General features: G+C 39.9%; 1 protein-coding gene across 2 annotated transcripts; it reads left to right on the plus strand.

The window, feature by feature from the left end:
- The first annotated feature begins 506 nt into the window (after positions 1 to 506).
- On the plus strand, positions 507 to 23,122 carry LOC143862248 (disease resistance protein At4g27190-like). 2 transcript variants are annotated; one of them, XM_077373256.1, is made up of 3 exons: positions 507 to 677; positions 19,384 to 22,276; positions 22,779 to 23,122. In XM_077373256.1, exon 2 carries the CDS (start codon positions 19,389 to 19,391, stop codon positions 21,525 to 21,527), a length of 2,139 nt encoding a protein of 712 aa, XP_077229371.1. In that variant the 5' UTR covers positions 507 to 677; positions 19,384 to 19,388; the 3' UTR covers positions 21,528 to 22,276; positions 22,779 to 23,122. The 2 variants fall into 2 exon arrangements, 1 of the variants encoding a protein (XP_077229371.1); XR_013240230.1 differs by lacking the exon at positions 19,384 to 22,276.
- Positions 23,123 to 23,399: the final 277 nt, after the last annotated feature.

A 23,399-nucleotide genomic window follows, 5' to 3' on the forward strand; every position in this document is an offset into this window, starting at 1 on the left:
ATGGTTACACAAGCTTATACACCCCTTCTCAATGAAAGGCGTTTAAAGGAGAGAAAAGGGTGTATTTATCAATAGTCAGGATTCATAATATGAGAAGCATTAGGCTAACCACTTGTTGGGGTATCTTTCCAACAAAAATTATTCGTTTTAAATTTTTATTAGCTTGTAGTCTTGTACAACTTCATAAATAGGTTATAAATATGATTTATTTCAAGCAATAACATTTGGACTACCTTCATTTGATAATTTTAACCCATCATTAATTTTAATCATCTAATAAGATCAGATTTTAATCATGTCTTGTATACTGACCTGGGTCCCACCATAATTGGATGATTCTAGACCGTTAATCAAGCAAGATAATAAAAGACATTCTTTAATGTGTGTTTAAGCGGTTGATGTTTTTTGGGTACCCACAGCTGACCACTGGGAGTCTGGGACCTTCGTTATTCAAAATAAGACCCATATTTACTTAGGTCACTTAAATAAATCCTTGACTTCAGGAGACTCTCCCTCCTCAATTATTGCTGTGAGCTGATCGAAAATATCAAGTGATGCTCTGAGGGCATCTATCTCCCTTCATTTCTTTTATAAAGATCATTTGAAGAAGCAACCTTAAGATCATTCATCTCTCACTCTCTCTCTCTCTCATTGCATTTGTTAACCAGGACAATCGGGTATGTTGTTTGAGTTCATATTGTATGTTGTTTGAATTCTTATTTCTGTATTTCAGATTTGTATCTCACTTAATTATCCTTTTCATGTAATGAAGTGTTTGTGTGTTCTCACAATCATCTCATCACACTCCAATCTTGATCCTTTCAAGAGTAATGGATTCTTATTGTATATTTGTCTATTGTTCTAACCCAAGAACACCTCGGTGGTTTTTCCCATATAATGAGATTGAATTTAGTCTTTTTATCACCTATAGAAAACTTAGATAAATATAAAATTAGTGATTTTGTTTGGATTCATTTGAGGGTAGATTATTGAAAATTATTCCGAGTAGATCTGGGCCATTGATAATAATCAGAGTTGATCCTGATCGATTAAAGTAATCATACGATCATATATGGTGTTCGGATTTGATCCTTCGTAGATGGCTGCAATATGGACCACAGGATCGTACCCAGATAAGTTTCATCGTTCATTGGTTTCCCAGATGAGTGTCATCGGTCACTAAATGGTTCTCATCGGTTATCTGTCGCCCAGATGACAGTCATTGGCCGGAACTCGAGCGGGTGTGACATGGACCACAAGATCACGATCATACGTTTACCAATGATTAGGATCAACCAGAACCACCATTGGAGATCGATAGTGATCCAATAATCAAATAATGACTAGATCATGATTGAACGTGTTTTTGATATGGCCAAAGGTTGCTATCTGTAGTCAATGGACCATAGAGTTGCAATCGGATACAATTTTCTAACAATAACATTGGAACCTACACTGATCAGGAGTCGATCTAAACCGTAGTCCGCCTTAAGAACGAGTGCCGACTGTTGCACCCCGGCCCCGATGAGGGAAGGAACCGCGGTGGAGAGGGAAGGAGACGCGGGCACGTCAATCTCTACCCACCTCCATGTGTGAACTTTGTTTCTTGTCATTCGTTTTGGACCTTTTGGTATATGGCTCTACATTTTCTATTGTTTCGTTCTTTCCTGTCGGCTGACCCGAGGGAAAAGGACGGGCATTTCCCCTTCTGAGTATATGTTATTTTGCATGGGAAAGTATGTGGCCTTAATATAACAGACATTGCCGAGTCCCGTGAGAATGGGAGGCACGTCTCTTTCTTTAGAGAGTCGCCACCTACGAAATAATGGGTCCTAGGTCCCGATATGACTCTTTTTGAGCTGCGTCGAGATTCTGAGCAAGGGGTCGGAAGGGGTTAGCACCGGCTCCGCTCGACCGGTGATCGGTCTTTACTGGGAAAATGAGAGCAGGATTCCAATGGATCTTGACGGAAAAATGGTTGCTAAAAAAGGACTAAAATTCGCTCCTTTTATTCCTACAGACGGAGAAAATGAAGCAAGGAGTTGTTTCAAAGGGTGGTCAGCACGGGCCTCATCTTATAAGGATGGGTCCGGCGGGGCCCAGGGCTCACTTTTCCTAGGATCAGGCTCGCCCTTTGCTCTAGGTGGCTCGATTCTTAATTTGAGTGCCCTTTCCAGTGAGATGAGGTGCTCCTTTTCCTTTCCTTCTCATTAGGGGTGTTCATTATTCCGTTATAACCGAATAACAGAACCGAACCGAATTGCTTTGGTCGGTTCGGTTTGGTTTCGGTTATTTTTTTTTTGGAAATTCGGTTATTCGGTTATTCGGTTTCGGTTATCTCAAAAAAAATTCGGTTAACCGAATAACCGAAATTATGATAAAAACCATTATTTTTTTTTTAAAAAAGTGCTATATGGGCACTCCGTAGGATGATCAAAACCGTCCATTTGATTGATCACAACTTAATTAGGTTGTGCTCAAAAAATCATTTCGATAGGATGATCCTAGCCCTCCGATCCAAACCTTGCTTTTTCCCTCTTTTTCTCCCACTATTCGGTTATTCGGTTATAACCAAATAACCGAATTTTTAATCGGTTCGGTTTTTAGAAATTTCGGTTCGGTTATCAAAATTTGATAACCAAAATTATTTCGGTTATCAAATTTCGGTCTATTCGGTTCGGTTATAATCGAACGAACACCCCTACTTCTCATCACATTCCCCAAACGTTGAATTGATGCAATATTTTGGGATTAACTTTTATTAGATGAAAAATCAGCTTCTGCTTCTACCAGTTGTTTTCGAAGCCCAAAATTAAGGGGAACCATTCTTCCAAAGACCCCAACGCCATAGCGGTAATGAGGGTGAAGGCCTTCATGGGAACTTGGAGTTCTGAGTGGAATTGATCAAAAGTGGCTGAACCTTACTGAGGACTTTTGGTATGAACCCTCACTGGGCTAGAAACCCTAGGATGCCAGTCCGATCTTACATTCCCTTTTCGATTAATGGTAGATCCAGAGCTATTAGAAGGGTTTTCACCCCATGGCAAGATCGCTATGCACAGCGAAACGTAAATTCGCATAGATTATTTTTTTTATCAATCTTGCCTGTTAACCCAGGTTCCTAGGGTCTACATTATCTAATGGTGTTTTAAATATATGCATAGAGAAGAGATAATACCTTATTGCTGGATATGGTGTGATTGTATGCTTGATCTACTCCCCGAACGCTACGATCGTTGTCAATGTCGGAGCCTTGCAAGTTGAACCGATGGATTCCTTTTGATCACACAAAGGTATGGGTGCAACTCGGGTTGGGTTCAACCCAAACCCGTCGGGTTCAACTTGGAAAAAAAAGTTGGGATGGGTTGGGTTCGGGTCGGGTTCAGGTTGAGGGCTCGGGCAACCCGACCCAAGTGAAACCCGACATTTTTAATCATTTTTTAGGAAGCAAAAAAACTCGGGTTGGGTCGGGTTGAACCTTATCGATTCGGGTTCGGGTTTGCCTCAAGAAGACCCAACCTGACCCGAGTTGCACCCCTACACAAAGGGGTGAAGAACTACCTTTGTTCTTGAAAGACTTTTGATATAGATCAGAAACAAAGGGGAAAACGAAAAACCAATGGAGCATTTTGGTGTTCTTTTAGTTTTACTCGAGATCTTGAAGTAGAGGATGAAAGAGATGAGACAAATTAAGCGAGTAGTGAGAGAGATACGTTGCACGAATTTTCTAGGGAGTAATGATTAAAAATTCGTGCACTATATGTATATAGAGTCTAGAGTTTGTGTTTGTAACAGCCCTACAAAATCTCCATCCATTGTTATCACTTTTACAAATTGGTTTAAAAAAATGTCTAGATTCAATGAACCTAAAGTGGACAGATATGTTGGACGAATTCTCCTTGTGAGTTGGACGAATTTTGTCCTACAAAATCTCCACTTTGTTTTAGTTTAAATCAAAAACAAATTCCTATCTAATCTCCATTTCTCTTTATCCCTCTAACTTCCCTACTTTTTATCAATCTAGATTTTATCCAACTTTTAATTTGAATTTCAAAAATAAAATACAAAAGGTGGTGGACAAATTTTAGTGGGGACCGCTCCCCTAAATAATCTCCCAAAAATGTTTTGCACTAATTAACATCATATTTTCAAATTTAAATAAAATCTCTTTTGCTTACTATTGAATTTTCTAAAAGACAAAAGTCAAAAAAGTATTTTTACTTTGCTTTAAAATTGCAGGGAGGATTCAAAATTTGAAGTTTCCCTCTTGTTTTCAAAAGCAAGTGTCTTTTGCCTGTTTGGGGACTTGAACCTAAAATCCTGGAGTGTGTGTGAGTGGTTCACATCTACAAGGCTAAGACAAATAGTCCCACATTGCTCATGGAGAAGAAAACTCTCACCTATATAAGGTGGAGAGTTGGAGAAAGGCTTGGGCCTTCAAGAGGCATGTAATTTGTTGGGTGCCTAGCTTTTGTGTTATTCAAAACACACACGCGCTCACGCCTCGCCTCGCCGGGCCGTAGTCCGGGTTCGGGTTTGAGTTTAAAATAAAAAGGATATTTTTATTGGAAAAATGTTTTGTTTTTTAAAACCCACACGTTTTGATGATGCCACCACCGCATTAAGCGTGCAACGGTTACAAATGTGATTGTGGGGAGAGGAAACGTTTTCTCCTTAATGGTGGCTCTTCCCAACGGTCACATTCGGATCTATAAAAGGGGAAGAGGCTGGCATTGTTGTATATGGTAGAGACACAACAGATTTATAAAGAAAGTTTTTGTTCCCTTCATATTTGAGCACATTTCCATTGGTGCTTCTGGGTAGACCAGTCAGTGAGTGCACATGGACTGGAGCCATATTTGGCTGTGTTATCTAGGAGCGTCGATTCGCAGATCCCCGCTACACCGGTAGGGCAATACGATTCTTAAGGAGAGTGACCAAGTGGCATGACTTAGCCTTCTCCGTTTCAATATTCAGCATTGGAATCTACACTGATCATGGTTTTAAATTTAGGCTGAAACGTTTCGTTTCGGCCGAAATATTTCGGTTTCGGTGGAAACCGAAACGAAATTCACTGTGAGTCGGAAAAGTACCAAATTTCGCCGAAACGTTTCGGAAATTTCGGCCGAAACGTTTCGTTTCGGTAAAATTTCGGTGAAATTTCGGAAATTTCGGTGAAACGTTTCGGAAATTTCGGTGGAATTTTTACAAGATTTCGTCCGAAATTTCGTACCGAAACCGAAACCGAGATTTAAAACCTTGACACTGATCAAGAGTCAATCTAAATTATAGTCCACCTTAAGAACGAGTGCCGACTGTTGCACCCCGGCCTGATGAGGGAAGGAACCACTGCTGAGAGGGAAGGAGACACGGGCGCGTCAATCTCTATCCACCTCCATGTCGGTTTGGATCATCCTATGGTGCGGTCCATACCGTACTTTTAATAAAGTAAGAGTGCCCTCATCAAAATACAGTAGTGCTGATAACATTTCCCTTTTTTCTTTTTACAGGAATTTGCTAGCCACCTTCGCCGATTCCACTTGCTCGGCTTGTGGCCCGTCCTGATGCAAAGATTGGAAGAAGTAAATGGGTGCAAAGGTGGCTAGCAAAAGTAGAAAAAAAATAGTAATCATTAAGGTTTATTAGATTTGTGATAGAAATGGTAAGTTTTAAATGAAAAATTACCGAAAAATGGTAACAAAGAACGAAAATTACAAAAAAAAAATGTGGTGCTGACATATGACAATTACCAAAAAAAACTACCCATGAAAGTTATAAAATTATGACAATTATGGAAAAATTAAAGGAAAATGTTATCAGCACTACCGTATTTTGATGAGGGCACTCTCGCTTTATGAAAAGTACGGTATGTCATGATATTTATTAATACATAAAACATAGCATATACAAAATGTACTGGCTTTTAGGGCACTAAATCTAACCAGAGCTCCTTGAACAACATAAGGAAATACGAGTAAAAGTGGAAAATGTATACATGCAAGAAGCTAGTTGATTGAGTTGCACTCATGAGAGAATACAACCGTTCAAGAGGTCCTTGCCAGGACATAGATGGGGGCACAAATCTTCCAATGTTGATTGCCTTGATCTCCTCAGGGTCTCTACTAGGGTTGGACGGAGTTAAGGTTGTGAGTGGTGGGGGTTGCATTGTGGGTATATAGTGAGGTTGTGTGTGATTGCAGGAGGGCGGGGTAGGCGACGATTCTTCGCTCTTCTAGATTTCCTAACTCTCTCAGTTTTTCTCTCTTCTAGATTTCCTAACTTGGTCCTCCTTTTTCTCTCTCCGGTCTCTCTGGGTTTTTTCCACTCCCAGAGGTCCTCTCTCCTCTCCTTTCCCTAGGGGTATGTCCTTATTTATAGCCGAGTGAGAGGGGTAAAGTACATAATTTTGGGGGCTACCGGTCGGACATCCTGTTTTTCTAGCGTGGGGGTTAGCTTTACTAACAACGACGGTACACTAATTGCCGCCGGCAGTCTAGAAAAGTGAGGTTCTGTTGGTGCCGCCCATTGTCGGAGTGGTTCAGCTTAATTTCATCGTCCATTGGGCGGTGGCTGTACAGACAATCTTAGTTGTTTCATGAGGTCTTAGCAGGTGAATTGTGATTGGTCCTAGGAGAGGCATCTGACCGGCTAGTAGGTAGCCACTTGGACGCCTTGGGTTGATATTGTTTGGTGGTTTGTGGAGGTTTTCGAGAATTATATTTTTAGATTTTATGGGGTTAAGTTTCGAGAATGCTTTGGAAATCGAGGTGTATCTTCTTGGAAAGCTCTGGCTCATCATCAGAGTGCTAGAATGTGTGCTGTCGCGAATGCGCAAAAGGATTTATCTACATGTGTCCCTCTTTGTCCGAGAATACGAGTATGCGGAGGACAAAGCTAGAATCATAGGATTTTTTGTGTGCGAACGGGCGCAATCGGAGTCCTTGGCAGGTCCTAGCCTGGTCTCATCGCAATTGACTCCTTGCTGAGTCGTCGTGCAGAAATCCCTCATCAACGATAAACATTTAAAAGCTTGAAAGATCAAGAATGTTCAAGGAAGGGGATGGAATAGATGCTTCGATCTCGCCATACGACTCTGAGCGTCTATCTCTCTACTAGGGTTATGGATAGGTTATTTAGAAGCTTCCTTTTTCTGCTAGAGATGTCAATGTTGGGGTAGTTTTCTACAATGCAGTGCAAAATAATGGTACGGTGTTGTGTGATGTGATGTTGCATGCTAGTGGTATGTGAATCTACTAGGGATGGTGTTGTAGTGGAGTGATAAGGGGGTCTAACAGCTCTTGGAAACTTCACTTCTTGCTTTTGGACTTGGGAAGGTGATGGGGCCCATCGTAGGGCCATATTTTCATTTTCGTGTATTTTAGGTGTCTTTTAAGTCCTTTAAGTTCTAGTAGGGGTATTAAAGTCTTTTTACATCAAAATAACTTAAGTTCTTTGAGTTATTTATGTTTTAAATAGGCCCCACATGTGTATTACGGGATTTTTAAGTGGGAAGCAAGCAAGCGGGTATTTTTCTCAAAAAGTGTTGGTTTTTTCTTCAGGGTTTTAAAACTTTCTAGTGCTCTTCTTTCTTCTTATGTATTGTAAGCCTTAGGGCCCTTTTGAAGAATGTTATGTTAGGTTGAATGAAAATATTTGAAGTTTCTTCTCTTTTGTGGATGTGATGTCTACTTGATGGGGACCGTTGTCGGGCCATATTTTAATTTTTAAGTGTGTTTTAGGTGTCTTTTAGGTCTTTTATGTTATGGTAGGGGTATTAGAGTCATTTTACATCAAAATAACTTAAGTTGTTTGAGTTATGTATGTTTAAATTGGCCCCACACGTGTATTACGGGATTTTTAAGTAGGAAGCAAGAGAGGGTATTTTGGTCCAAAATTGTTAGGTTTTCATTTAGGGTTTAGAACTTTCTAGTTCTCTTCTTTCTTCTTATATATTGTAAGCATTGGGGCACTTTTGAAAAGAATGCTATGTTATTTATGATGAATGAAAAAGATTTGAAAGTTTCTTCTCTTTTGTGGATGTGATGTCTACTCCTTGCAAAGGTGTGATGCCTTGATCTTCCGTATGGTGCGATGCCTAGGAACTCCTTTGTGTGATGCCTTAGCTTTTGGTTGGTGAGATTCTGATCTTCCTTTTTATCTCTCGTTCATGTTTCTCCCCTCTCCCCCCCCCCCACCAAATCAGCCGTTTGTTAATCAATTTACGTAGATCAACCCCAATCGGACCATCCAACAGTCTGATCAAGGCCAAACTTTGGGGTTTGTTACTTCTTATAGGTTGTTCTCACATATCCAAAAACTCGGAGTAATCTAACGTTTGGATCTGATCTCGAAACTAGATCTGGACCGTCGATTTACGAAAATTACAGATTCTATATTTTCACATAGATTTACGGTCGGACGGTCGGATTTGAGCTAAAATTGGATATATTCATTCCCATAATATCCCTTGCCACATATCCAAGAATCAAGTCAATCCAACAGTCGGATTGTTCCGTACGACCCTTTTTCCGATCTGTTGTTAGACTTTTTGTAGAAAATTAGATCCCCCTAATTGCAATTATTCCTTCATCATTCTCCCACAGATCCGTCCTGCGTCAATTTTGGTATCAAAGCCAACTATCATTTCAGCGTTCGATCGTCCTGCATCAATTTGGTATCAATGCTCAAGGTGGAAACATGTCATCTAGATGCACTGAAGATCAAATAGTTGAATTGTTGGAAGGCTTGAACGCCAAATTTGACGGGTTGCTATCCCTCTTGGATTGCGTAGGTCATATTTACCAAGGTTGTCATGCTCGTCCTCTAGCCAACTATCATTTCAACGTTCGATCGTCCTGCATCAATTTTGTATCAGTGCTCAAGGTGGAAACATGTCATCTAGATGCACTGAAGATCGAATAGTTGAATTTTTGGAAGGCTTGAACGCCAAATTTGACGGTTTGCTATCCCACTTGGATTGCGTGGGTCATATTTACCAAGGTTGTCATGCTCGTCCTCTAGCCATAGAGACTTCACAGATTATACAGAGTCAGGAGATCGTGTCGGAACAACCTTTGTTGATACCTTTGGAGAACACGGAATTAGAACGGAGAAGAGCCAAAATCGTTGTACAAAGTTGGTTCCGACAGAAGTTAGTTCGTGAACATTATAAGAGAATCAAGAGAGCAACAACTATCATACAACACCCCTGAAAGAGAAAAGTCGCTCGACATAGTCAAAAGGAGCTTCAGATTACACCAAAATAGTCTTTGATCGTAATGTTTGGACCCTTGCCAAATTTTTACTACTTGCTCGAGGATACAGAAGTAGAAGCCTACAGACTTAAGGAAGCAGAAGAACCAAGTTTCACTTTCCGTAAGCTGACACGTCATTAGGCACAAATCGAAAGCGCACATGGTTATTACACTACTTCAAACCATCGACATGATTGCCCAAAGCTACTTGTGTGTTAGAAGTACTTAGTTCATTGGAAAGGACAACCGTATGCGACACGTGCGAGGATTCCAGTTGAAGAACTTTTACTCATCATGCCAATCATTTTATTCGACGTGGTCGAAGCTTTTCAAGTAGGAGAGAATAATGGGGACCATCGTAGGGCTATATTTTAATTTTTAAGTGTGTTTTAGGTGTCTTTTAAGTCCTTTATGTTATAGTATGGGTATTAGAGTCTTTTTACATCAAAATAACTTAAATTCTTTGACTTATGTATGTTTTAAATAGGCCCCACTTGTGTATTACGGGATTTTAAGTAGGAAGCAAGCGATAGGGTATTTTGGTCCAAAAAGTTTTTCTTTTAGGGCTTAGAACTTTCTAGTTCTCTTCTTTCTTCTTATATATTGTAAGCCTTAGGGCACTTTTGAAAAGAATGCTATGTTATGTTATGATGAATGAAAAAGATTTGAATGTTTCTTCTCTTTTGTGGATGTCATGTCTACTCCTTGCAAAGGTGTGATGCCTTGATCATCCCTATGGTGCGATGCCTAGGAACCCCTTAGTGTAATGCCTTGATTTATTTATTTTTTTGGAAGTTGACATATTTCATTAATACTCAGATAGCATTTGGGACCAGGAGTCCCAGCCTGCAATACAAAATATTAAGTTGCATTGGCACGGGCATACCCGAGACCAATTCAAAAATTAAGCAAAATAAGCCAAAGTAAAAGCATAAAATACCCCTTTCTGCTAATCAATAGCATGCCTTCTTTACAAACTTCCATAGCATTCTTTCAAAACTTTCATCTGTACCCTTCTAAAACTGCAAATAATTCTGGTTCCCCTAACAAGTACCTCTAAAACTACGGATAAACCGATTCTCCTGAAAATACCAAACTTGCATTCTAAACTCTAAAACTCTAGATCTAATCGTAAAATTCTAAGAAGATTTAGCAAAGCTAGAGTATCCACACAGGAAAGCCTAAGCGAAAGAACGAGTCTCTCAAGCAATGGCTACTGAAGATTGAGTGCTTCTAGATATCGACAGGGAATTCACAGTGCTATTTAAACGATAGCTATCTTGGATGATCATCAAGAGTATTTATCATCTAACAACTTACAACCCAAATCCTAAAACTTAAATGAAAACCACCAGACTAATTGAGAAAAATACCGCCACCATCATGCACAAGATTGAGGAAGGAGTCGACCCTAAACACGAGATACTGAGGATTCTCAAGCCTAGGAGAATCAACTTCCCACCAAAGAAGACACTTTCAATGAAACAACCCCAAAACACCTATCTTCTAATATAACCCATTCTTCAATTTTCTTCTTTTGTATATTTTTTCTTCGTCCTTCTCCTCTTTATCTGAAAAGTCTTTTTTTTCCTTTTTACTTCCTCTGTTTTTTTCCAACTATCGGGGCCTAAAGGCTTTTCATTTAGGGTTACTACCCTCGGCCCCCTTCTCTCCACCATCCTTCTCCAAACAGACCTCCCTTCTTTCATTCAAATCTCTGGTTGCCATAGACAGAAACAGATTCTTAATGGCTTTAAGATTATCATCAAAACCTATCCCAAAGACATCCCCTATAGCCAACAACTCGTCCATTTCCTCAGAAGGAAGAGCTTTACTTTCTTCTGGCTCCAAAAGATCCACCGACCTTAAACCCTCTTCTTGATCTTCCACCTCCAACCCCATCCGAACCCGAACCTCCATACTAACTTCCCGGTCTAGGGAATCCCTTGACTACTGGGTTTCCTCTACTGAGATAGCCACCAATTTTTCCAGTCTCTCAATCTCCGCTGCCTTAACCTCCTCCCAACGCTGACGGCAGGCTCTTCGCTCCTCTTCTAGAGCTTCCTTAAAAAATGGAAGTTTATAGATTCTGACAAAAGCCTCCTTAGGGTCAGTCTTCCGTGAGACTTTTAGAAGACGATCCTTGTTAGCCATAGCGTCCCTCTTGAATTGTTTCCATTACCTCTTCCATATTCCCATGGAGATTTTCCTTGGTGCAGGACACTCTTCTGCCGCCATTTTTTCATCGAATTCCAGGTCTTTAAGGAACCGAAGGTCGTCTACCTCAAAAGAAATCGCCTTCCTCTTCCTAAAGGAGGGACCAGAATCAGACGACATGATAGAGGAGAAAGGTTTATCAAAGTCCTTCAGGAGGAGGCTAAACTTGGAGGCTAAGTAACTCGGGTTTTCTTTCCTCTGGAAACCCAAGGGATTTCTTTTAAACAGAGAGAGGCCCCCTTTCATGGTTAATAAATGATTTTCGAGACGCATGCCTCGCCCTTTCTGTCCTGCTTTTTCTCTCTGACTCGGTGTGCCTTTCCTAGAGGAGCTGACACGAAGCCCTCTGATATGACTGATGCTGTCATTCAAAACTCTTGAACTTCCCTTATTCTTTTTATTTCTAAAAAAGTGATTTTTTAATTTTTACCGCTTTTTCAATTGACACTGGTTGTAGATTGAGACAGTCAGAGATATCTTTTCTGAAAGCTTTTCCAGAGCTGATACAAGATTTAGCTTTTAATGTCTGCTGACACGCCCCTTTCCCAAGATTTCCCTTTCAATGTTGAGGCTAACCTTTATGATTTATCTGAGGGTTTTTCTGCTCCCGAAGTAGAGGATAATTCAAATGTTGGGGCAGATCTGTCCAAAGGCTCTTTTACCATGGATATGACAGATTTACCCCAAGGGACTACTATGAAAGGCCCATCCACAGGGGGTCAACCGCCGACGAAGGGTCAACAGAGGCTTCAAAGACAGGGGGCCAAAGGGGAGGAATCCCCCTCCGCCGAACGATCCTTAAAGGACATTAATGCCTCATCCACCATCTTAACTCCAACTGGATAGACAGTGGAATCTACCATAAGGTTTATAAAAGACGGTAGACAATTCCACATCGAAGTTAATACCTTAACAGATGCAAATTCTAGACAATGGTCATGACTACCAGACATCTGTGATTCCAAAACTTGCCCAAAATGCTGATTCAAAACCTCCGCCGTGGAGAGAGACCAGGCATGAAGTGGAATATTGAAGAACCTAAGCCTCACTATTTTTGCACCAGTATTTAGAGCAGGAGACCACGGTTGAAGGGAAACAAGATATCCTCCCAAAGCGTCACCACCCTGCCGTAGAATGGATGTAGCCTGACCCTGAGACTCAAAACAGAAAAGCACCTTTGAAGGGCTAATAGAAAATGGTTTGCTAAGAAGCGGAAGGGCCCATTGTCTCCTCACCCAAGTTCAAACTTCTTCAGCAGGGACCTGTTTCTCATAGTGCCTACCAAGCAGCTTTTTAGGGTCTTCTTTCTGTCATTAATCAAGTCGATTGGGATATTGAACAAAGGGGTTTCTCACTCACTCTAAGAGTGAGATTCTCCTTGGGGGTTGCCTTAGGAACCCATGTTTTAACCACCTCTTCCTTCTTGTTATTCTTCGGCCCCAAACATCTTCTGCAGATACTACGAGAGCCAAAGTTGTTGTAGTTACACTTCAAACACTTCCAGTCGCTTTCATTTTGGTTTGAAACGTTCCTCCTTTCCCAAGCAATACCATTTATGAACTCTAACCTCCTTGTCATCATGTCCAAGTCCTCCTGGCTTCCTAGTGACCGAGGAAAAGATCTGGGGGGAACCATGATGATCTCCCTCTACTCCCCCTTTGGTTTATCAAGATCAAAGATCTCCGGTAACAACTTTTAAAGATTCCTAGCGTATAGAAAGCGTCCTGAGCTGAATGAAAATCAAAACCAGCCTTGGTTTTGATTGGGAGGGGGGAACCATGATGCCTTAGTTTTGGTGAGATTCCGACCTTCCTTTCTATCTCTCGTTCATGTTTCTTTTTTCTGTCCACCCCTCCCAAATCAAAATTAGCCATTTTTTAATCAATTTATGTAAATCAACCCCAATCGGACCATCCGACTATCTGATCGAGGCCAAACTTTGGGGTTTGTTAATTCTTATAGGCGTTTCTCACATACAAAACCTGGAGTAATCCAACGTTTGGATCTGATCCCAAAAATAGATCTGCGCCGTCGATTTACAAAAATTACAGATTCTGTATTTTCACCCAGATTTATGTTTGAATTTGCACCAAAATTGGTTATATTCATTCCCATAATATCCCCTACTACATATTCAAGAATCAAGTCAATCCAACGATCGAATTGTTCTGTACTACCCTGGTAGGAATTAACAACGCAGCAGAATAACGATGCAAAGATAAAACGAAATATCACACACAGAACACACAGATTTACGTGGTTCACCCAACCAGTTTGGTATGGGCTACGTCCACGGCAGAGCGACAAGCCAACGATTCCACTATTCTGAAGAAAAGATTACAAAAACCCTCACACCTCTCTTAGGCGTCTCCTGATAACACATCCCTTTTATATAGTGTTCTAAGACGCGTTACAATAAAGAGAAAAAACCCTAATTCATGAAAGTACGGGACCGCCGCAGTCGAGGTAGAGTGTACAGTACTTTCCAGATTAGACTGAGATCAGGCTTCACCAATAACAGACCCTTTTTCCGATCTGCTGTTAGACTTTTTGTAAAAATTTAGATCCCCCTATTTCAATTATTCCTTCATCCTCCTCACACAGATCCGCCCTGTGTTAATTTTGGTATCAAAGCCAAATATCATTTAAATGTTCGGTCGTCATGCATCACTACTCCTTGCAAAGGTACGATGCCTTGATCTTCCCTATGGTGCGATGCGTAGGAATCCCTTGGTGTGATGTCTTGGATTTTTAGTTTGTGAGATTCCAACCCTTGCTATCTCTTTCATGTATTGTTTTTAGTTTTTTACCATAAACTACCTTCTCAAGAACCCAAAACCTCCATTAATCTCACCTTGCATTATTTGTTCACCAATCTTCCACCCTAATTCCCTAAAATATCCATTAAAAAAATTCTCAACCGTAGAAACATCATTCAAATCCACATCCTTATCCTACGTATCTCTCGTTTTGTCCCAAAACTCATTTTACTCCCTCTGGTCAAAACTCGGGTCGGGTTTGGGTTTGAAAAAGGCAACCCAATTTGATTTCAAGTTGGGTTCGGGTTGAAGAACGGAAAACCCGACCCGACCCAAAACTTGAAGCTTTCTTGCTTAGAAGGTTAAAATTTTTGAAAATGAGATCAAATGAAATGGGGCCATCTTTTTTCTTTCAAAAGTTACGTTTCAAATTTGTCTCGACAGCTATGAGTCAGTAGTACTCAGTACGTCAGGCCCATCACCATCAGACCTCTTTTCTTCCATTATTGTATTACTTTTACATTTCTTACTATACCAACTATTTTACACTTATATTGTAAACCGCCTCAGCCATTTTCCTTCTTCCTTTTTGCTTGAACTCGGTAACACTAACCCACTCATCCCACATGCTTTGTTGTTGGTACCTCACCACAACACAGTCACCTTCCTCACCACAACGCTCTCATTTTCACCATCATTTTCCACACAATGAAACTGCTAATTTCAAGGAGCATCTCATCAAGCCCATCTTCCCTGAGAAGATAATGTTCCACCTCAACTCATCAGGCCAATAATCATTTGATGGGCATGATTTTGCTATCACTCACGATTCTCAGGTGGAAGAAGCACCCAGATCCCAGATACCTTCTTTTCTAGTTTTATTTTTTTTGCTTTTTTTTATTTCTATTTTTCTTCTACAACTCAGGTCGGGTTCAGAAATTTTTAATTCGGGTCGGGTCGGGTTGAGACTCGGGTCAGGTCGGGTTCGGGTTGGCCTCAACCCGACCCAACCCGACCCGAGTTGCACCCCTAGTTATGTTGTAGCAATGGTTAATGGACAACGGGAAAAAGTCATCGCTATAGGCCCTTTTTCTTGTAGTGTCAGTAGAATATTTCTTCATGCATTATGTGATGGGCACTATGATAGTGTTGAAATTTTCACAAACCGGTGAGAGAAGGCTCCTTATCTTCATTAGTGGTTTTAGGTGTAGGTCATTCCATAATAGCTCTTACCTTCTCATCTATATGGGTCCCTTTAGAGCCTACCAGATAGAAAACAATAGAAGGCTATTTCATAAAATTACACTTCTTACCTAACTTGTTTCCTTTGAGGGCAAGAAGTACCTTTCTTATGCTACCAACATGCTCTTCTTCACTACAATTGTATATTAGTATAATTTCAAAATAGACCACATCGAATTGACCAAGATAAGGCTTGAGAACTTGGTTCATTAGTACTCATCAAAAAAAAAAAAAAAACTTGGTTCATTTGCCTCTGAAGGTTCTTGGTGCATTTGTGAGCCCAAATGACATTACTGGACCCCATGTAATAGACCCTCCTTGGTCATAAAGGCTTTTATCCATTCGTCACTTGATCTGATCCTAATCCGGTGATACCGTCTTCTTAAATCTAATCTGGAAAACATTGTCGACCATTCTAGCATATCCAACATATCATTTGGCAGTGATATAGGAAATCTATACTTCAGAAAATAATTTTATTAATGGCCCTACTATCAAACACATGCTCTAATTTCCATATTTCTTATTGTCGTCTATGTTGGCACGACACACAAGCTCATACTTTCCCTAACTAGTCCCTTATGAACCAATTCTTCTACTTAACCTTGTAATAATTTGTTCTTCTTTGGACTCATATGACTACGAACGATTAGGCAAACTAGTGCCCAGAATAAGGTCAATATTGTGTTGAATATCACATATAGAGGAATTCCATTTGGGAGTTCATTGGGAATAATTTCGTTCAACTCTTGTATCAATTTATTTAGCCTTTTTGGATTATTGATAGGCCTCACAAGTCACAACATCACCCTTCACTATCAAGGCATATATCTCTCATATTTTTGTAGACTCTTTCACAAATCTATCAGAGCTAGGAGGGACCGCCCCACCACTATTAAAGTTCTAGGTTGATTCTTCCTTCTCATAGAGGCCATGATTATTTTTCCCATCTTTGAAAAAGTTATAAACATTGTCTCTGCCCTTATGGGTACTCAACATCATACAACTAGGGCCGATCAAGTAATTGATAGGCTTTCCTATCGACCGAATCACACACAACTCTATCTTTAAAAAAAAATTACAATAGAAAATGAAATTTGATGCCTCTCAACAAACAATTTTAATTGACCTTTTTGATCCAACATATTTTGTATGGAAGGGTGTCTTCCATCTTCAACTATAGTTCGCACACCATTTCTATAGAGATAATATTCTCGCTATTGCTCTCATCAATAATCAAATTGCAAAATCTCTGATTCATTGTATACTTCTTTTAAAAGATGTTGTGTCACTGTGGATATGCCTCTTGATTAGGAGACTACATTAATCTCCTCACGACAAGGGACAACATTTGATCTTCATAGGCCAACATTTCTTCAGTACCTTCTTGGGGGACTTCTTATTCTTTCCCTTCAATTTTGAGATTCCCGTTTCCTGCCCCTTCTAAACTAGTTACAAAGTTAGATACTTGACACTGGGGACATTGATTGAATTTTTGTTTAGGCTGGTCATGGTTGAATGTATTTACGGAATAACCCAATCCTTTTTTTAGTAGGACCCGCATAAAAATATGCCATTGAAGTCGGTAAAGCTATCAATAACACTTGAGCAGATGGGGTGGAGAATACAGGTTTTCTGTTCACATCCCTAGTAGTGATCATTTTGGAGCGGATGGGATGGAGAATATGAGTTCTGGTTCCCATTCCTAATAGTGATCATTTTATCTTATTCACTGTCGAAAACTCGGCTCATGGATAGGGGCGGTCAGGATCACCCTCAAATAAGACCCCTCCATTGGCTGTGAATCATGTCCCATGGTGATTCAATAGTAGTCGACCCCCCTACTGCCGAGTTCCTACTCGAAGCTGATCTAGTTTCGCATCTACTCTAGGTTCTAACTTGATACCTCGTTAAGGGTCTAAACGAGTTGTGTCCATATTCTATCATGGATGGCCATGGGCAATCCACCTGTGAATCTTGCTACTTGCTATGATTCTGTCTCTGTCAAATCATTACATGGGGATAAGCAATGAAACACATTCACATAATCCTTCTCAAATGGGCATCCTTGACGACAATTCTGATATTATTGGAATAACACTTGATCATAATCTATTTACACGAATCATGCTTGCAGCAACCGCTTCATTCTTTGCCAAATTTGAATCGGTTCCTTCATCTGCCATGTCTATAAAAGTTGGAATTGTTTACACTAGGCCGAAGTCCCACTTTTAAGCTTTTATGCCACTAACTTCACCTCTTTGCCTTCGCAAACCTCCATATAATACAAAAATATAACTACCTCAATAAGCCAATTGGGAAGCCTTTGATTGAAATTGACAATTGAAGTCTAGAAGATCATTTTGATTGGTTTTTTTTATCATGTCTCGCTCTTCAACCTCTTTATTATTGGATTCACTTACACTGTGTGGAGGTCCATGATTTAGTATGTATAGTGAATCACAAACATGTTGACCGCAAGCTCCTTCACCGATCATGTCTGGTTCGTTCTCACAGATCTGATTGCACTCTAAGGGTCTATCAATTAAGAAATCACTACTTGCATCTCCTGCATTGATCTTTGAATTGTTCCAGTGAAAAGCCTCGAATGCCATCACTATCATATTGTCATTCCTGGCGAATTGTTTTAGCCCATTCCGTTGTTATCAGCCATCGGAAAGGGGGTAATTTGTGGTCACACCCTGACGCATGAATGAAACTATAGAAAGGAGGGAGAAGATGTACCTTTGATCAAATCCTTGAATCCATAGGAGATCTAGAGAATAAACTTCTCTAAAAAGAAACTACTATAGATATTAATCAAAAGTCTCACATTGAGTCTTAAATGGTCCTAAAGACTCCAAACAAAACTCGCTTTCCTATAAGCTGTACTTATTAAAAACATTAAATTTTATAAAATAGTAAAAAATATTATACTTATTAAAACTCATTACCCTTAATTAGGAGAATTATAATCTAGTAGAACTCTCAATACGATAGACGGCTAAAAATGAGCAAGATAAAAACACATTATAAATAGTAGATTTTGATATCAAACTGAAATTTGACCCTCTAAATGGCCTCTTCTTGAGATGCTTCGGAACAGCCTATGAACTTTAGTTGATTGGCTTTCCTGTAGGTATGATGATCCTTTTTTCAACAATGTACATTAATACCGATTCCTATAACTGTAGCCAACCGTAGCCAAATATCCTTTTGGCCCATTTTTTCTATTCCAGGTGCCCAAGGTAATCATCTATGATACGTTCTACATTAGTAATCCACTTGAGTCGTCCGTTTGTTTTTTGCCTTATGAAATTATCTACGTAACTTTTCTTCCCAATCGAGATATAGAATATTTTGTATGAAGTTTCTATGTTCAATTCAATCACAGTAAATTATGATCTGATTTGGATGGAAATCATCCATTAACCCTCAACATACATTCACTAATAGAAATATTCATGTCTTCCCAATTCTCTGTCTTTTAGGAGCATGGATTTTTATTGTATACCTTTTATCTTTTATCACGAGCATATGAGTGTTGTTTTTGCCCATATACGAAGATTGAATTAGTCATTTTTAATGAATAAAATATTATAAATTAAAAGAAGGGAAATGATTTTAGCAGTCCAATGTTTTGATATGTCGAGCAAGATTCTTGTCTTTTAGTGTTCAAAGGGCTGTCAAAAGGTTATTTACAGTTCCCAAAAAGCTCTGACAATGCCAATTAAAAATAAAAAGACAAGGTACTCTTGCGACATATCAAAACAGCGGAGTGCTAAAATCATTTCCCTAAAAGAATTTATCTTTTTATTTGGATTCCTTTGAGGTGGATTATATATGATATGTCTATTCATAAGATTGAATGCACACTTTTATTTGCCTCTCATTCTTTTCTTATTTTCCAGTCAATATGGAGTCCCTTGTGGCACCGGTATTTCCTATTATTCGACGCATTAGTTACATCAAAAATCTTGAAAAGAATTTTAAAAATCGCAATGAAAAAGCAAGCCTTCTGTATAGTACAAGGGACGACATCAAAGGGGAGATACATAGGCATGGAAGCAAAGGGACTGCTACGAATGAATGTGAAAACTGGCTTAAAAAGGTGGAAAGGCTACAGGATAAGGTGAATGTGATAGAGAAAGAATACCATGAGGAGAAAATTTGTTTGATGGGATGGTGTCCAGATGTTTCATTGCGGCTGAAGCTTGGCAAACGTATTGATGAGTCCACTAATTTGATCATAGATCTCTTGGAGAAATCAACCTCTTGGGTCGGTGGGGTGGTGGTTGACGCACCGACAAAGATAGCTGAAGCCGTACCTGCACCAACAATAGAAGGGAACACATCAACTGATCGCACTCTACAAAAAATATTGGGATGCATCAAAGACATTAAAAAACAAAAGATTGGAATTTGGGGAATGGGTGGAGTTGGAAAGACGACGATGATGAAAAGTCTGAACAACTCAGCAGAAATAACCCAGTTGTTTGAAATTGTCATATTGGTAACCGTCTCAAAAGATTGGAGCTTGCGAAATGTGCAGAATGAAATTGCAAAACGATTGTCATTGAATTTACGAAGTGATGAATCAAATGACAATATGGCAACAAGAATATATCAGGAATTGGAAAGAAAGAAGTTCATTCTTCTTTTGGATGACATGTGGGAGAAAATAGAGTTGGACAATGTTGGAATCCCTCGCATAAACCTAGAGAACGGTTCCAAAATAGTGCTGACGACTAGAAGGCTACAAGTTTGTAAGTCGATGGATACTGATGTGGAGGTAAGGGTAGATATCTTATCTGAAGAGGAAGCATGGAAACTTTTCCAAAATAAAGTGGGGGACGTTGTTGAATATCCAAGCATACAATCCTTAGCAAAGGATGTGGTTAAGGAGTGCCATGGTTTGCCGCTTGCAATCATAGCGGTGGGAGGGAGCTTGAGGAAGGACGAGGATGTCCATGTGTGGAAAAATGCATTGGATGAGTTACGCTCGCCAACTATATGTGAGATCGAAGATATGGAAGAACAAGTGTTTAAGCGCTTGAAATTCAATTTCGACAGGTTAAACAATGAAAATACAAAGAATTGCTTTTTGTATGGGGCACTGTATTCGGAAGACCATAAGATTCCAATAGATGAATTAATTGAGTATTGGAGGGGGGAAGGTTTTATCAATGGTGCAGGTGCATATGATAAGGGACATGCTATAGTAAAACATCTCATAGATGCATCTCTTTTTGAAAGTGTCGAGACAGACTCTGTCAAGATGCATGGTGTTATGCGGGATCTAGCATTACGAATCATTTCTCCAACTGGAGACGGGTATAGATTCTTAGTAAGAGCTGGTGTTGATATAAGCGAACCCCCAAAGGAAAAGGAATGGGAAAACGTGGAGAGGATCTCCTTGATGCGTAATGAATTAAATAGTCTTCCCCCGTCACCATATTGCCTCAAGCTCTTGACATTGTTGCTTCAAGGGAACAGAACATTAACAAAAATTCCTGCAGCATTCTTTGATCACATGGCAAGCCTCCGAGTTTTGGACCTAAGTGACACCAGCATAGAGTCGCTACCAGAATCCGTTAGCAATTTGGTCAGCCTTCAAACACTATTTCTAAATAATTGTGAGAAATTGAAGACGCTCACGTCTCAAGTTGGGGCACTAAAGGAACTTGATGTGCTTGCTCTTGGAGACGGGACGAAGATTGATTGTTTACCTATTGAGATTGAGGAGCTAACTAAACTTAGGCTTCTGCATGTGTCTTGCCACGAACTCAGAGTAAGAATATCGAGGCTCTCTCTATTAGAAGACTTGCGTATCAGGGTAGATCCATATGATGGGAGGTGGGATGAGAGCTTTACAAATTGTATGACAGAGGAGATATGCAGCTTGAGGGAACTAACTCATCTCGGATTCTGCTACTTCCCAAATGTGGAGTGCCTTGAACAATTTGTCCAAAGCAGCCTTTCGTGGAAAGAGAAACAAATTAAAACATTTCAAATTGTGGTTGGTTTCCACCAAGAGAGACTACAGGGTCAGTAAAGTAGATCCAGGTGTGGTACTTGTTGGTGAGGTCACAACCCATGAGAATGCGATCGTTGAAGTACTAAGTCGTGCCGATGCTTTATACTTAGATCATGGTGGAGTTAGAGACCTCTTGGAACTCGGCGTGGAAAACTTGAATGAGTTGAAGAAGTGTATAATCGATAGATGCCAAGAAATGGTGACTGTGATGGATTGGAACAGGCTACAAGAAGAGACTACTGCTTTACCAAACTTAGGGTTTCTGCATCTTGGATTTCTACGTAATTTGCGGAGCCTTTGGGAGGGGTCGATGCCACCTGGAACCCTCTCTAGCCTTACTCAATTGACATTTAATGGTTGTCCTAATTTGAGGAAGCTTTTCTCCTGGCGCCGTATTAATTTTCAACAACTCCCTAACTTACAAGAGCTGCGGGTTTGGGATTGCGATGAATTGGAGGAGATAATTGTAAATGAAGAGGAGAAGGTCGACCAACTCCAACATGATGATGACGACGATGATGCTCTACCATCACTGCTCCCGAAGTTGAGAGTCTTATATCTTAACAGCCTACCTCAATTGGGTAGTATTTGCAAAGGGGTCTCCTTGCCTTTTCCTGCACTTGAAGAGTTATATTTTGATTGGTGTCCGATTATAAAGAGGCTTCCCGTGGGGATAAAAAAGGCACCTAATCTAAGGAAGATTTTTGGCAACAGAGAATCGCACAAGGCTAGGCTCCACTTGTCAATAGATTTTTTCGCCCCCACAGGTTTTTATTTTTATTTTTTTCGGTTCAAGTCAATAGATGTATGTTATAATGTTATTTATAAGGGATTTGGTAGGGACAATCGCACAAGGCTAGTAGGCTCCACTTGTCAACAGATTTTTTCTTATTCTTTCATGCAACACCCTCTCTTCAAAATGCTTTCTACGATCGTCCCTACCAAATCCCTATTTATAAAGGATGGTGATCTCCTTATAGGATGATCCTAACCCTCTATTTGTGTATGTGTGCCTTCTATTTTATACTATCACACAAACGGAGGGTCATGATCATCTTATCATGGAGAAGATTTTTGTGCCACAAGCTATATACACTAGGCCCAACAGACTGACTAATCACTTAGACAACCTAATAATGTGGGTCCACTTGACTATCGCATAAGGCCTCGCTGAGCTTAGATCACCCTATTCCAAAGTCTCTCTCTCTCTCTCTCTCTCTCTCTCTCTCTCTCTCTCTCTCTCATCATCATCATTTCTGGTGTTTGCAGGAAGCTCTCACAAGTGGGCTCCGTCGTAGCCATCCAAAGCCTGTCTCTTATTAGTGGTAATGTTGCTAATGTGGTGAAAGGGGTTTTTCGAACTGGGTTTGTTGCTGTAGATATTGGGCTCTTTGTTTTTTGCTTGAAGAAATGTGTTCAGATGGGCTTCTTAGATTCTAGGCTTTTTTTTTCCTGCTTTTGTGGCTTGATGGATATGTTGAATTTCCTGTATTTAATATATAAGTTTGTGTGTTGATGGTTTTTTTTTTCTTTCTGAATCTTAGTCCTTTCATTAGTCATTCTGTATTCCTCAACTATTCTGTTTTCAGAGAATATAATCTGTGCTTTGTTAATTGAGGAGATTTGATTTATTTTTTTAAACTCTCAATCTCGGTGCCAGTTGGGCATTTCATTTTCTAATTTGTTGTAATCAATCGAGACCGAGATTGAGAGAGACATGGTTGAGAACACACATTTGGTATACAAATCCCAATGTAGCATCCAAATCCTTAGAGACTACCAACATGTGTAAAATTGCATGTCTTGCGACATGACATCACTTGGATTTACATATGAAATATCTCAATAAAGAAGAGATTTCTATGTAAACCTCTTTCTCTCCTGGTTAAC

Source organism: Tasmannia lanceolata, unplaced genomic scaffold (assembly GCF_043159265.1).
Source record: "Tasmannia lanceolata isolate RefF3 unplaced genomic scaffold, GAP_Taslan_0.1 ptg000037l, whole genome shotgun sequence".
Taxonomy (NCBI): domain Eukaryota; kingdom Viridiplantae; phylum Streptophyta; class Magnoliopsida; order Canellales; family Winteraceae; genus Tasmannia; species Tasmannia lanceolata.